This window comes from Falco naumanni, chromosome 1 (assembly GCF_017639655.2).
Source record: "Falco naumanni isolate bFalNau1 chromosome 1, bFalNau1.pat, whole genome shotgun sequence".
In the NCBI taxonomy this organism is placed as follows: Eukaryota; Metazoa; Chordata; class Aves; order Falconiformes; family Falconidae; genus Falco; species Falco naumanni.
Genome location: NC_054054.1, coordinates 108,853,133 through 108,868,016, shown reverse-complemented (window position 1 = coordinate 108,868,016; position 14,884 = coordinate 108,853,133). Strand labels below are relative to the sequence as shown.

The following is a 14,884-nucleotide window of genomic DNA, read 5'->3' as shown; positions in this document are numbered from 1 at the left end:
CCCCCATTCCTCATGACCCCTTGCTCTTGGCGTCAATTATAGCAAGGCACCGCGGTGAGACAGGATCCCAGCCCTGCGCTGGGCCTGGGGAGCATGCCTTTGTGTGCCTCGCCCTGCTCTCAAAAGCATCCAGCAGAGCCTGGGGAAGGAGGACTTTGGTTTAGAAGATAAGCTGTGCAGTATTTGGTTTCAGGGGTCCACCCAGTAACACAGCTAATCAATAAATGGTTTTTTAGCTTGCACACCACGCTCGCAGAACATGAAAGTTTTTAGCTAAGCTGACAATCCTCAATTTCTGCTGAAACATTTACCTTGTCTTGAGTTCCAAGTGTTTTCTAAAAGTCACACAATCCGGCCAGTGGCACAAGATGGGCAGATACAGAAGCCCAAACAGCACTCAATCATAAAAGCGGGTACAGAAGATTAACAACAGGGAGAGGTTTTAAGGAACATACACGAATAAATGCAGCTCAGTTCATTTATGGCATCACTTGTTTTGAAAGCTGTGGCTGATCTCACATTTGCAAGAACAAGATACTGTGTAGTACAGAACCATGGTCTGTGGGCTGCATTGTAGACATAGCTGGGGCCATGGAAAATGTGAAAGCGACACAAAGAAACAATGAAAATGATTGGCACAAAGACTGCAACAAGACTCAACAGCACTGCTGGCACTTAGTTTGCTTTCAGCCAAAGAGGAGGGGGGAGCCTGCCACATACAAAAGCCTATTGAAAAGGTGTTTGTCCCAAGAAGCAGTGCCAAGACTTAGTTAGACTGGGCTCCAGCTGACTTAAAGACCTCAGAAGAGGGGTGACCGAGATATACTTCACTGAGCTACAGAAAGGAGGAGCTGTGCGGGCACTTTTTAAAACACCACCCTGGGCTATGGCTCAGGTTAGACAGGGAAGTTCAGGATAAAAGATTTACTTGAAGACTTAAAGGCATCCTGGATAGTCAAAAAAGATAGTAGCAAGCAGAGTTCAGAGCAGAAAAAGTGTCAAAGGATCAAAACTTTTTAAAAAAACATGCAAAAAGACCAAGAGAGAAGGAATCAAAAAGGAGGCAGGTCACAAGGCAGGTCACAAGCCAGCCTATCTGAATTTCAAAGCCGAAAACAAGCTTTGGAAACTGTGGTATCCAGCTTCACTTGCTCCAGCTGAAAAAACAGCTTCCCTTTTTGGTGCGGCTGGGCTGTGCACTTCACAGTGCTGTGCCACCGGTGGGTCACAACAGCTACTGCCTCTGAACCCAGAGGTGACGATGGTGATACCTTGGCATCGCTGTACAAGAAAGTAACAAGAACTACGCAGAACCCAGCGAGTCCCAGGGACAACTCGCACCTCTCAACTGAAAAACGCTTTTCAGAATAATTTGGGTTTTTTGCTCTCTGTATCAGAGGAAGGGCTGGGAGTTCAACTTCTTGCTTATAAAAAGCAGCAAATGTCAGAATCAAAATGTGGTTTAGATTCCTTAGTCAACATCATACGCTATGGAGAGAGCAGACCAAGTATGGAACATGGTGTTGAGCAGATGCTAGAGCGCTGAACTAGAAAAGCACATCAAATATCTCCTTTCAAGTCCTATCTTTCAAAGGCAGAACCCCCACCCACCCCCCACCCCATTTGGTAGAAACAAGCACCTGCTGTTCAGTGCGGAGATGTGAAGACAGAGGACAGCTTCAGGATCTTTGCAGAATGAGTTTATGCGGAAAGACAGGCCATGAACATTGGTCTCCTCCTCCTGAAATCAGCAAACAAGAATAGCCCTTTTCTTCTCCTCCTGTTTGTGCAGCTGTTGTCTTGCTGGCAAGAGTGGAAGGAGAATGAGCTTGAATCCTGGAAAAAAATAAAAAAGAAAACCAACAAAAACCAGTGAGTTCCTGGGAAAAGCTGCCTATCTCCTAGACTTGTGCATTAAGGCTTTTGCTTTGTTCCTAGATTCGTGTTCAGGCGTATCATTAGCAATCCCAGCTCACTCCTTCCTCATCCTCTTTATGTGCCAGTCACAAGTGTAGGGCTCATTTTCTAAACAATAAATTGGGAAAAATTTGATAGTACAACTAAAAAATACAACAACCCCACACCACCTACCACTGCACACCTCAGCTGGTGAGAGGATATTAGCTAAGGTGGACAAAGCCTATTTTTCGTAAAGTTTGGATAGAAGCTGTGACTTACTGCCAGTTTTTGTCAATTAGCTCTGTATATGCTGTTTTGGCAACGCAGACAGCTCCTCTTTGCTAGCGGCAACAAATAAGCACCTTGTTGAAAGAACATACAGCTGTTACCCAGGGACCTACTTAGCATATTTATCTTCAAATCCAAGTTCTAAAAAAAAAAAAAAAAAAAAAAAAAAAAAAAAACCCAAAAAAAAAAAAAAAAAAAAAAGGCAAGCAGGGTAAATTGTTTTCCTAAAGCAAGAGAAAACACACTCGGGGACACTTTGTACCAGAGCCATTCGGAGATAACAAACTCAAGCAAGTTGCCCTATCCTGCCCTGGTGGCACATCCAAGTGCTGAGGGAAATACTCAGCAGCCAGTTCAACCAGCCAAGTACAGACTTTTTTAAAAGTTAACACCCTTGGCCTTTGGTTACAGAGACACAGGAACTTGGTTTTACCATAGAAACACTTCTAGTGTCAGTATTTATTTTTACCTTAATATACATTTATACAGGCCATAATAAAAAGGCTATTACGCAACAGTTCAGTGAGTTATTACCTAGTTTCAAGAATAATGCATGCAATTACAAAGGAGAGGTAGAAACACCGTATTAAAGACCTAAAAATACAAACATTATATAAACAAACACTTTCAAATTAACTGTTGGAATTTCATACAGATAAATAAGGTAAAAAGTACATTACTCTGTCAAAGTAAAAGAAACACATGGTTATCCAAACACTGAAACAATATTTTGATGTGTAAGCCCTGTACAACTTTGTCAAATAGTTCAGACCACTGTGTTTAAGAGGATTAAAATGATTTTGTCCTGGAGAATGGTTTATTCAAGTATTCAAGCAGTTGAGTAACAAAAATAGTCCCAAAAATAAAGTATAGGAACCAGTTCCAGAGAAGCTGATCTGCCTAAATACTTTGCAAATCGCTGTCCTGATGATCTCATGGGATGCTTGAAATGATAACGCCTATAAGGCTAAATGAAGCTTCCCACCTCTCCCCCAAAATGCACACAAAATAATCCTGACTTTTTCACACACTGTATGTAGACACTCTACACCAATTTATCAGCATCTCAAAACCCAGTATTATTTTCTGGTTTTGCATGGTTCCTTGCAGAACCTTTCAGTTTACACTATTTATTGTAATACTGCCCAAGAAACAAACCACAGAGAACTGTCATGACACCCCTAGAGACTGCAGGCATTAATGCACATACCGCATGCACAACAGAAGATGCAACCAAATCTATATAAAAAGCAAACAACCAGCAACTCAACATTGCTATTACTGAGAAAGTCCAGAGCAGTAGTTACTCAAGTATTAGACAAATAGGTATAAAATGGAAAGGTTCACATGAATACAAGTTTTTACAGCTTGTTTGAAAGTCTTCTAGAAGCTACATTTGAAATTCTGAAAAGAATTTTATGTACACTGAAATGAAATTCAGCCAAGTCCATTGTGCCTTCTTTCTCTAATTTTTTTTAATACAGTTCTTCAAAAATGAATATACAGTTACTTTAGTAAATTAGTGCAAAACAAAATATTTTGGAAGAAGATCATCAAATTGCATCCACATCAGCTGAAAACCCACGGGGGATTCTGCACAGATGAAGCACGATTTCTTCTATCCATCTTTCCCCCGTGTAAAAGGGCTTTCTCACCATCCCTTCATATGACAAGCCAAGCCATGTTTACAACATGTGAGCTCCGACACAAGCCAGCTTAGCCCCGAAAGCTTCAAACAGCACTTACACATGATTAAGGGTTTCCCAAATTCACTCTGCCACATTTTACGGACAACTTAAAAATATTTTTCACGAACTTTTGAGGGAATCTTCTGAGGGAAATGTCCTTTTGTACCTGATGCAGAAGGATCCACTCTCTACAAACCTTGTGAGGAAAAAACACAACCCCTAATCATTCAAGTTCAAAGCGCACGTACAAGGATCAGTTTGAAATGTGAAGAGAGATTCTTCTAAATTCTGTTGCTAGGAAGAAAAAGGAGCTGCTGGATTGGTAAGGCAAGTGTACTTTTGGAATTTCTCCTCTTTGAATATGCTGCTGCTTCTTTGGTAGTCACCACAGAAATGTCAGAATCATCTTCCATGTGGGGCAGAACAAGGACAACAATTAAGCTGTAGTGAAAAAAGTGCAGTATCACTGATGTGGTCCCTTATGTTCACACCATCTGGTCCTTGGGATATTCCTACTGCTCATATACAGCCACTGTGCTGTAGCAAAGTGCAGAAAGCCTTCGCTCGATGCTAGATTTATCTGCAGAGAGGTAAAAAACAGGTGATGACTTCAGTGTTATTTTACAATGCATTAGTTTAATGTACTTTTCGGTATTTTCATTATTCAACATAAACTTACACTTGTGTACGTTTTCTATATCTGCAGGGTCTTGCAGTATTTTAGTCAGTCCTTCCAGCAGTAAGGCTGCTTTGTGGTATCGATATGTAATATCTTCAGTTTGCTGAAACATCTCATCCAGAGCCGCGGACTGAACCTGGAATCATTCAGGAGATTCAGTTACATAAACTGCATTAAGTGAGTAATGAAATGAAAAATTCAAAATGAATGATATAAAAGTGTCACCAAGAAACTATTTTTGAGCCTCAAGTTAGCTGGTCTATTTTTATAACTGTAAGACAACAAAACGAAGCCTGAGACAATATAGTGCCTCTGCTGTATAAAGATATTCTGCATGTATAAGCTATAAAAGCACTTTTCGATCTTTTGTGTTTACAGGTGTTACAACAACATATGAATAAATAAGCTTGTTCTTATGCCTACATTCTCTTGTAAAGGCAACAAATTAATTGTGCAGGACTAGAGCATTATTTGGCTTAAGTACAATATTTGCCAGTCTCTTTTGTGTGACACCTATGTTAAAAAGACTTCCCTCTCATCAAAAAAGCAGTTAAGTTGCCTATATGGTTACTGCATCTGCTCCAGGGCAGATAGAAAGTTTATCAATTACATGGAAAAGCTTCCACATGTTTGCTACCATTTTTGCTTTATATGGACAGGCTGATGTTCTTCAAATTGACCTGGTAGATTGATGAAGCTACTTGTGTTGCTTCTGTGCTTTAGTAAGCCTTACTGGGTGAGACTTCAGCAGACAGGGCTGTGTGGCTTAGGAGTTCATTTCCTAGTGTTTATGTACCAAATGTGCTGATGTAGGGGAAATGTCCCTGAAGAACAGTATCTGCCAGGAACTTTAGCCACAGTTAAGGCAGGGCAGGAAAGAGAATGAAAGACTGACAAAATAACCACGAACAGAATTCTGGAAACGTACATTCCACTTTCTGGTTGTGTAGAAGAGGTATGTGAGAGAGCAAAGCAATTCATCTCAATGTCCTATCATTTAGGGGAAAAGTGTGACTTACCATTTCTACAGCACAGCTGTAGATCAGTTTCTCTGCAGTTACACTGTTAATTTCATCAATGAACCTTTGCTTGTCTGAAAAGAAACGATTCAACTTTTCCGTCAATTTCTTGCACATGCCAATACAGAATTTGTATCTCTCATTCAGGTTTTTCACAACTGGAAGAAAGGTAAGAAGAAATTAAAAAAAACCCCACAACCAAAAGCCAAAAAACAACCACCAACCAACCACATACCCTAAGTTCAGCTCTTCCCAGCACTAGCAAAGTCAGTTTAAACTTGTGCTTTTAATGTTTATTTAATCTGCCACTTCTATGAATTAAACATATATCAAGGAATTTCCACTGCCCATTTCTTAAGTTTCTAGCTGTATCTTTGTTTACTATCAGAATTGTGCAATTGTACATATCTACAATTCTTTTGTACAGAAGAAAACAAACAAATGTTGCAACTTAAGCTTTTTGAGTTATGTATCAGCAAAGAAAAATCACAAGCCAAACAAATTAAGATTACGTTGCACCTACCTTGCTTAACAGCAATGGATGGATTCAGTTTCCCCGATTTGACCTGTGCTTTGGCAAGATGCAGAGAAGATGCTAGTAACTGGGCAGCTTTCATATACAACACCAGCTGCTCTACTTGTCTAGGGAGAGGGAAGGGCGGGAAAAAGTAATTACATATATCAAAACACTTTTCTTAAACACATTCAAGCCATGGGCAGACACCATTTTTTAATCACAACCCTACACAGGACCCAGCAGCAGCGAAGGAAGACAGATGTTTAAAATGCAACTCCACCCCCTCCCTTCCCTTCACAAACACGCTGTCACGAGCTGAGAGTACATCTGCTCATCTAGTAGCTGCACCAGCAAATACAAACTGCTTTAATGTAGACATTTTAAAAAACAACGCTTATTTGTGGGGACTAACTGCCTGAGGCCAACATCTTACCACAAGCGACTGGGTGTACTTTTCTCGCTGCATCATTTCCTATGCCCTGGAATTCTCAGTCGTGAAAAGCAAACACTTTGCAGGGGGCTTTTTTTTGTTGGTTTTTTTTTTTTTGTTGTTGTTGTTGTTTTTTCAGGAAGAAGGCAGGAAGTGGAACTGCCCTTTCCCACCACTCCAAATTTCTCACACTTCTTGCTTTTCATTTTGTGTTAGGGCTGAGTGGTTTTACTGAAAAAAGGTCAAGTTTGGACAGTCCTTCCTTCCCCCTTCCCAGCCTCCACCTCAGTGCTACCGCTTCAGCCCAGTCAACAGGAACAGATGATGGCTCAGATCTGACAGAAGCTGGTACAGATTTCCAAGGTTGGAAATGCACTGCTGCAACTCAGGCCTGAACTCCTCACCATTTTCCTCAACTCATGTAGCAGGCCAGACAAAAAATGTCCTTTTATTTGTCTGCTAGTAAATGTCTCTCTATCCTTTGCTTGTTCTGATCTGTCTTCAGTTGTTAAAAACTTATTCCCATAAAAGATTCTATACAGTAAAACAATCATCACTCCCCCCAAAAAGAGCATAGTTTGAATACATTTTTGCTGTATTCAATATTCACAAATTCTCTTGATACTATTTGACCGCATACTTACCCCCATTCTTTGCTTAGCTGGCTGATCTGATCGACAACTATGCTCTCTTGGATTTGGTACAGCGATACTGCAGAAGTACACAGGTCTGGGTTTCCTCCTCGTACTGCTGTCAGATCCAGAACACATTCTGTAAATGTCAGCATCATATTTAGATGACGCAGTGTATCTGTATGTTCTCTCTGTCAGAGGGAAAGATGACAAGAATTTAGCCATTATAAGCTGGTAAGGCAAAGAAGTACACTTAAACTCTTGCTAATCATTTGAGGATTTCTTGGTATGTTCATTCAATGCAGAAATCACATTGTATTAGAGCCAGCACTAGGGACTACAGAGCCAAATAGGTCCAAACAGAACAACAGATATTAATTTGTTCTCTCTTCGTTAATGATTTCAAGATACTGTCGCTTATACTTAAGTCTTTAAACAAAGCCAAAGGAATTGGGACATGGAGTTCTATGTTTGCTGAAACTTAAGCAACTAAAGGAATCACAAGTGGGACATATTACTTGTTATTATATTATCAGCAACCCAAAAGTATGCTCGGCACTTGTATGAGAAGCTAGGAGGAATATTTGGCTTTTATTACATTAACAGACTTGAGATCTACAAGAGAGCCGATCTAAACCTTCATACTTATCTGCTACACTCTAATTTACACTTAGATCTAGAATTACATTGCATTAAGAGGTGGCTGTTACCAAAGTGTACCATTTAAACTAAACAACTTCATTGGAGCAAACAACTCACAGCTTGGTGACTAAGATACTACATGCATAATCTCTGCTGCAAAAAAAAAAGTTAGCTTTCAAAACTAACCAAAACCTCAACTAATCAAAAAATCTTAGCCATAATCTTTTCATTAGTGATGCTGGTCTAAATACATTTTAAACTCTATCTGTGGGAAGAATACAGTGTACTGTCAAACATTCATGTTATAACATTCAATAGGGATCCAAACACTTTGCAGCAAGATGCGAATGAAAAAACAGAACAGCAATCTGTCTTGAGAAATTTACAGTCCAAGGATAGCATTCTGGTAAAAGACCACCCCAATTTGTGTTTATGAAGTGTCACTCCTCCACACATTTTATAAAAATATAGGACACTCTTCCCACAAGTAGGATTTAATGTCATCCACTGACTATGAAAAAGCAGTTAAAAACAATGCCCAGAGGGATATTGCTACTGTCAGCACCCACATCCAGAGACTTGGCATTAAAACAGAGGCCTCTTTGGAAGGCTCTGGTGAACAAAAGCAGTTGTTCCTTTGGTTACCTATTCAAATACACGAAATGCCAGGAGTAACTACCAAAGAGAAATTGGCCATAATTGATACAGCAATATTTTCAAGATCTTAAAAAGGAATATGTGAGATAGTGAAGAGGAAACTACAAAGTGCACTGAGCAGTCCTGTTTTTACCATGTCTCTGTCTTAGCAGCATTATACATTATAAAACATTAAATTATTTTTTTCTATACCTCCATTAAAGTTTCCTCAGGCAATTCGGGAGCTTCAAAAGTGATAAAGCCCTCTAAGCTGGGAGGCGAAGTACCATAAGGCATGTACTTCAGACTCGGAGCTGCCTCGGCTCCCGGAGGAGAAGAACCCATATAAATACCAGGAGGAGAGCCCATATATACACGGCCACTAGTAGAGCAGAGAGACCCTCCAGAACTGTTTGATCCAACTACAAGAAAAATAACACACACATTCAGTCTAATAGGTTGTTCCACCTTGCAGCGCTGGGGCTGCAGATGATAGCAAATGACAAATCAGTAGTCATCACAGATTCACTCTTGGGAGGCTCTCCTCGTTCCTCGCATCACTCTGTAGAGAATGCAAAGGCCTACACCATAATGAACAGTGACGATTCATAAGACAGATTCTGGGAAAAGGCTGACAAGGATTCCAAGGCAGAGTCCAACAGTACAGACCAAAGGTTGTGCTATAGCTCATAAAAGCACGCTGCTGCAGACTCCTGCTCATCCTGAGCAAATGAAGGCCTTCACCTTGAGATCTTTGATATCTGGCAACATAGCCAACATGCTGAACTGCAGTCAGCTCACACCCCTCGTGTGCTGTGTCTGGTACCATTCACAGCAGCAGGCAAAAATGCAGCATCAGAAGTCTAACTTTTCCTCTCCACCTTTGTCATAGATTTATACCCCCTGTGGTGGAGTAAAGCTGTGTACACAGCATGCTACACACCACTGTATTGTAAGTCTGTGCCTCTGGCCCTCTCTTTAGGAGAGAAAAGGCAGAAGTTATCTGATATTAATCTCTGCTTTACAGAGTACTGTATGGATTAGAGGACCTGCTGTACAAGGCAATAATCAGGTTACTTGCCCAAGAAGCGGGCAAGCCTAATACTGCGTTTGAGAACGGTCCATAGTTGTTATGAAAGACTTACCTGACGTGGTTCTTGTTCTGAGGACCATATGGGTGCAGGTAGGAGGGGTGGCACTGCTTGGAGGGGACCCAACAGTAAACATGACAGCCCGAGAACTTGCCCCACCTCCCATAGAAGGAGGTGCCATTGCAATTCCATAGGCACCTGCTGGAGCTGGAAGAGACGATTTCAGCAAATTAGTCCCTATTACATATATTTGTACCAGTAAGTAATTATATGCAGCAAACTGGAGCACTGCAACACAACATGCTTTGATGTAGCTCCAAGACTTGGACTATTTTGAAGTTCTGAGAGCAAATAAACCAAGCTGAGCAGACAGCCTTGGCGATACGTGAAAAGAGTCAAGATGCAGTCTGCACATATCTTTTTGCTTTCAATCTCTCTCTGTTCTACTCTCACCTAGAAAAGAGCAACAGAGGCTCTCTCTAAGAGCCTGTGGACAACTCGAGTCCTGCACCAAAAGATACAACAGAAAAATTATAAAGGCAGACTATGACAGATCTGGAGGCTAAAGACCAGCCCTGCCTGCAGAAGTCATTCCATCTGCTGAAAAATGAGGTGAGAATTTCTGGTGGCCACTTGTAGCAAGAAGCAAGCTGGGGAAGGGAGGAGTAAAAAAAAAAAAAACCAAAAAAAAAAAACCAAAAAAAAACCAACAAAGAAACACTGACCCAGAATTACATAAACTGGCTTTCATATGAGAACAAGGTGGAATTAGGAAATGAAACAGCCACAAATGTTGTATTAAAAATAAAACCAAACCAAAAAAAGTCCAACACCCCCTAGCTAGTATAGGCAGCTGAAATATTTCTGTGTTTAGCACAGAAATAGATATTTTCCTGTCTTGGGTATTTTTAAAGCTATGCTAAAGAAATGGAACATATTCCTTTAAAGATTAAAAGAAGCCTTCCATACTGAGGCTAAAAATTATCAGAACCAATTATCAAAGTTGGAAGCAGAACTGTATGTAGTTGGCACTCCATAAAAAAACCTAGCACAAGGAGACAGCTTGGATGCATCAATCTGTTCCTTACCTGTATCCATTGGTCGCTCTGTATTGAGGCTGTCTGTACTGCCTTGATATAACTGGCCGCCAAGGGTAGCCTTCACTTGTTGATCTGATAGCTTCCCAGTACTAACAGACCTGGAGAGAAAAACACAACAAAGTTCTTCAGTAAGATCTTCCTATCTAACTTGCAACTAAGGATGAATTTCAGATTCTTGGTATTTATTACAGAGAATTCTTCAACAGAAGTACAGAAAGTCTTGAAATTTTGCTGTTCATCATGGACCTACTGAAATAGAGCTAAACATAGAGCCCTTTATCTCTTAAAAATCTGTATTGCAAATTTTGGCACGTAGATTTTCAAGAAAAAACTGAATGGGCTTCACAGAGGCAATGAAATTCCATATTCAGATAATCAAAACAAAAAAGGGAACTAGACAGCAACACAAAGCACTCCAGGAAGTCCATGCTATATGTGTACACAGTACAAAATGTTTCTCTTGTATACAACAAACCTCAGCATCTCCTTCACAGCTCACTTTTTGCATGCTCTTCCCTCCTCCAAGCTGCTGTGCACAACATACATTCTTCTGCCAAGTTACCTACCCAACTTTACAGGTTACGAATACTCCAGTGCCCACCTGCCAAATGTGGTTTTACTGTGCTGTTCTCCTCCCTGCTTTTCACCTCCTTGGGTTGAGTGGAAGTGCGTGAAATCCCTTGGGTCAGTGATGTCTTTAGGCTGCAGCGGGCCGTCTACCAAGCCCTGGCGATTAGCCAGGGCCAGTAAATTCGAGGACGCTTGAGTTTTAGGTATTTTGAAAGGAGCCGTTGCCTTTAAGAGTCAAGACCAAGAATACACAAAATCCAAAGTTAGAACCCCAAAATACTCTTGAGAATGGTTTCAGGCAGTGTGTTACCATTTCACATTTTACTGACAGCGGCAAACTTCACATACCTTAGTGGGAGAGCCAATGATCGTTGGTAACGGAGTTTTGAACAGCCAGTCTGAACTCCTAGGTGACGATCCCATATGTTTGGTAGGTGATGTTCCCAGGCTACCTGGCCTGCTTGGTTGCGGAGAATGACTGTATCCATACCCGGCATAGGATGGGCATACTGGGTCTGAATGCTGCTTTCTGAGCTTCTGCTTGTTTTGGTAAATATCTGTGAGAGTAGGAGCACTCTGCAACCTTGCTCCCATCAGAAGTGACTGTGGAGACTGAGATGGTGGTATTGGAGAACCTGTGGGGATGAAAAACAATGGACTAAAATTCTACTCGCACTACTTGGAAAACGTATGAATGAAGCCCAAAATGCCAGACATCAACATTAAACTGAAAGGAGATGGGACTGCAAATATCGTGAGATATGTTTGATCATCAACTCACTAGATGGCAAGGAGAATGGATTTAGCTTGTTGACTATTTGGACTAAGGCTACATTACACTGATGAGATGGTCAAACTGCCAAATAGGCAAGATTTCAGGGCGACAGCTGTACTGGCAGCTGCAGCACCTCTGGCAACCTGCATCAAGACAAATAAAGTGGTTGGATTCAGCAGGAATGGCATAACCAATACTGAAATTTCAAGTGCAGCCGCCAAGACTCTAGGTTGAATAGAGGCTCTCAAGTACTGGAATTATGTTCCTGCAAACAAGTGCATGAATGCGACATTGCATGTTAATGACTTGTTTTGTACGTAATGACTTCATTTGCAGACACAAAAGGCAGCTCATCTCATGGTTCCTGCCAGAAAACTAGGTACTAAAAAGAACCAAATTATTCAGATGGAACGGTTTGGGATCATTACTTTGGGCAGCCATTTACTTTCTAGTCTGACAGACTGAATTTTTTCAAAAGCTTACTATGTACAAAGGAAGTCCACACTCAAGCACGAGTGCAAAGTTTCTCCTGAAACAAATGGAGACGGAAGAGCTAAAAGCAGTCACTTAAACAGAGGGCTTTGGGGTAAGATCTCTTATGAACATCTCACCTACTCAAAGATGCCCTTCCTCTGTCAAAATAAGGAACCTGAAATTGAATGAAAATGGTCTCTTCCCTGTGATATTTTTACATCTCACAATGAGGAACTGTGCAAAGTTACAAACAGTACAGAAGACTTCAGCTTTATGACCACAGTTTCCCAGATAAAATGCTTATCTTTGTATCCTCAAAGAACTGACACTGAAGTGACAATTTCACTCACATTAAAAAAACAAAACAAAACAAAAAAAAACCAAGAGAAAGAAAAAGGCAAAACTGAAAATTAACCATACTAACTAGGATAAGTTTTTTAAGAGCTGGCCAAGACAATCTTCTGAGATAGGCTGTTTCACAAATGTATGCTCAAAAAACCATCACAAGCTTCTTGCAATTTGCTCACTAAAGTGTCCAGCTGTTAAGACACATCTTTCAACCTTTTTAAACCTATGCTTTTGCTAGTTAGATTTTGAATGTGAGCTACTTCACCTTCATTTCATTCTACTCCATTAAACATTATGTTTTAGAATAGCCTTTCTGCCTGCAGCTCCAACAGAGGGATCAAGTCTATTTCTCATTAACTTCCCAGCCAAGAATTTACTTGGTTTGAAATCCCTCTGCTCGTCTGTCTCATAGCATTGAAAGCCCCCACCTGTTGTTTCAGAAACTAGTCTTAAATCTCACTGGTTACTGTTCTAGTGTCGTTGCCACCACAGGGAAGTCTTCTGAATTAGAAGCTACATCACAACAGACATCTTCAGTCCTTAGAAAAATCTCAGTACAGCTGACCTCAGTTCACCCAGAAATGAAAGACAGCTTCCCATACCCATTTAAATGCTGAGAAACAGACTTGCTGCAATTTGTGGTATTTTACAAATAGAAATACCACTGCACCCATTTGAAATTAAGACATAAAGTCAAGTAGGGAAAGAACACAGGAAACAGATGAAGAATTGAAACATTAAAAACCCTTACAGCCATCAAAACAGCGCTGTGGTATGTTACAAGTCAGTTGGACACTGGCAGAAGGCACTAAACCAAGAGCCCTATAATAGTCTATCCAAAGAAAAGATGCGACAAGAAAAGCATACACACTGCTTTGTATTTTCTTCACACACATCCTTTTTTAAGAGAAGGGACTACTTCAAATCTGAGGATTCATTCATTCCTTATCTTTTGTTAAGACTGCCAATAGCACAGCAATTGTGAAGGCAATTTTTGAGACACGCCATAGAACTTATTTCATATGGATGAAACCATTCCCAGATATTTGAAATATGCCTACTCCAAAAAATAAAGGCTCTATCATCTCCAGATGATTTTGGGAAGTATTTAAATAGGGGAAAAACCCACAGTGCAGTTTCAACACCACCTCATAGAAAGTCAAAATAAATAGTATAATTTGTATTTTAGTTAAAAAAGAAAATGCACCCAAAATGTGATAGAACAAAAGAACATGCTGCTGAATTGCATATTTTTATACCCAATCCTTCTGGCATTACAGTGTGATTCCATCTTTAACAGTCTCAGAATGTTTTCAAGTCCTATTTCTCCCTGATCGCTTCCCCCCCGCCCCCCCCCCCCCCCCCCCCCCGCCGGCATGCCATAATAATTTATGACTTGCAAAGCTTACTGAATGCTTAGCAACACTAACATCAGATCCCAGTCAATTTCCTAAGGGAATGATGAAAACGTGTTGCATGCTGTACACTGGTAGTTCTTCCTCCTTTTTCTGAGGACTGGCATGACAGAGCTAATCTATCAAAACCAGATTCTGAGAAGCACGTTACTACCATTCATTATAATCCATCCACTTCCATCCCTGTTTAAAGACAGGCATTATCAGAGTTGCTTTTTTGTCTTGAGAAAAATAAGCTTCAGTTGCTGTCTTATTGTGTAGGGAATTAGTTATGGGAAAGGTGTCTTGATACAGCCACAACTGGGCTAGGTTTCTACACAAACTCCGTGCACCACTTACCCAGGGTCTCCTATTAACCCATACTAAGGCAGTGTTGGCTCTCCTCCCCTTCACAAAACACTGTAGAAGATTTATCAACATACTACTGGTTGCATTATCCAAAGTCACTCACCTGAGAAGTTTCTACTCCTTGAATCATGTCCTTGAAGTTGTCCACAACAACAGTGTCCAAGCTGCTCAGGTATGGTTCCAACTACACAAACAAAATCAAAATGTGAATTTAAACTTTATACGTCACCTACAAATGAAGGTAAAGCAAAATAAAACCTAGTTAGTTTGATTCTGTGTGTCATTTACCAGAAATTATTTCTGTGAATATGACCTATTTGGGGAGATTTTGGT

The 14,884-nt window shown here is 40.5% G+C and overlaps 1 protein-coding gene across 1 annotated transcript in view; it reads right to left on the bottom strand.

Annotated features, from left to right (window-relative positions):
- Positions 1-2,614: 2,614 nt before the first annotated feature.
- ULK2 (unc-51 like autophagy activating kinase 2) overlaps positions 2,615-14,884 on the bottom strand; it is a 40,270-nt gene continuing 28,000 nt past the window's right edge. The window contains exons 18-28 of the mRNA XM_040617720.1: positions 14,655-14,735; positions 11,540-11,826; positions 11,223-11,416; positions 10,610-10,719; positions 9,576-9,728; positions 8,644-8,852; positions 7,165-7,343; positions 6,097-6,215; positions 5,574-5,731; positions 4,555-4,690; positions 2,615-4,455 (exon numbers count right to left, since the gene is read on the bottom strand). Of these exons, the coding sequence (XP_040473654.1) occupies positions 4,388-4,455; positions 4,555-4,690; positions 5,574-5,731; positions 6,097-6,215; positions 7,165-7,343; positions 8,644-8,852; positions 9,576-9,728; positions 10,610-10,719; positions 11,223-11,416; positions 11,540-11,826; positions 14,655-14,735 (1,694 nt within the window). The 3' untranslated portion in view covers positions 2,615-4,387. The remainder of the gene's footprint in view (positions 4,456-4,554; positions 4,691-5,573; positions 5,732-6,096; positions 6,216-7,164; positions 7,344-8,643; positions 8,853-9,575; positions 9,729-10,609; positions 10,720-11,222; positions 11,417-11,539; positions 11,827-14,654; positions 14,736-14,884) is intronic.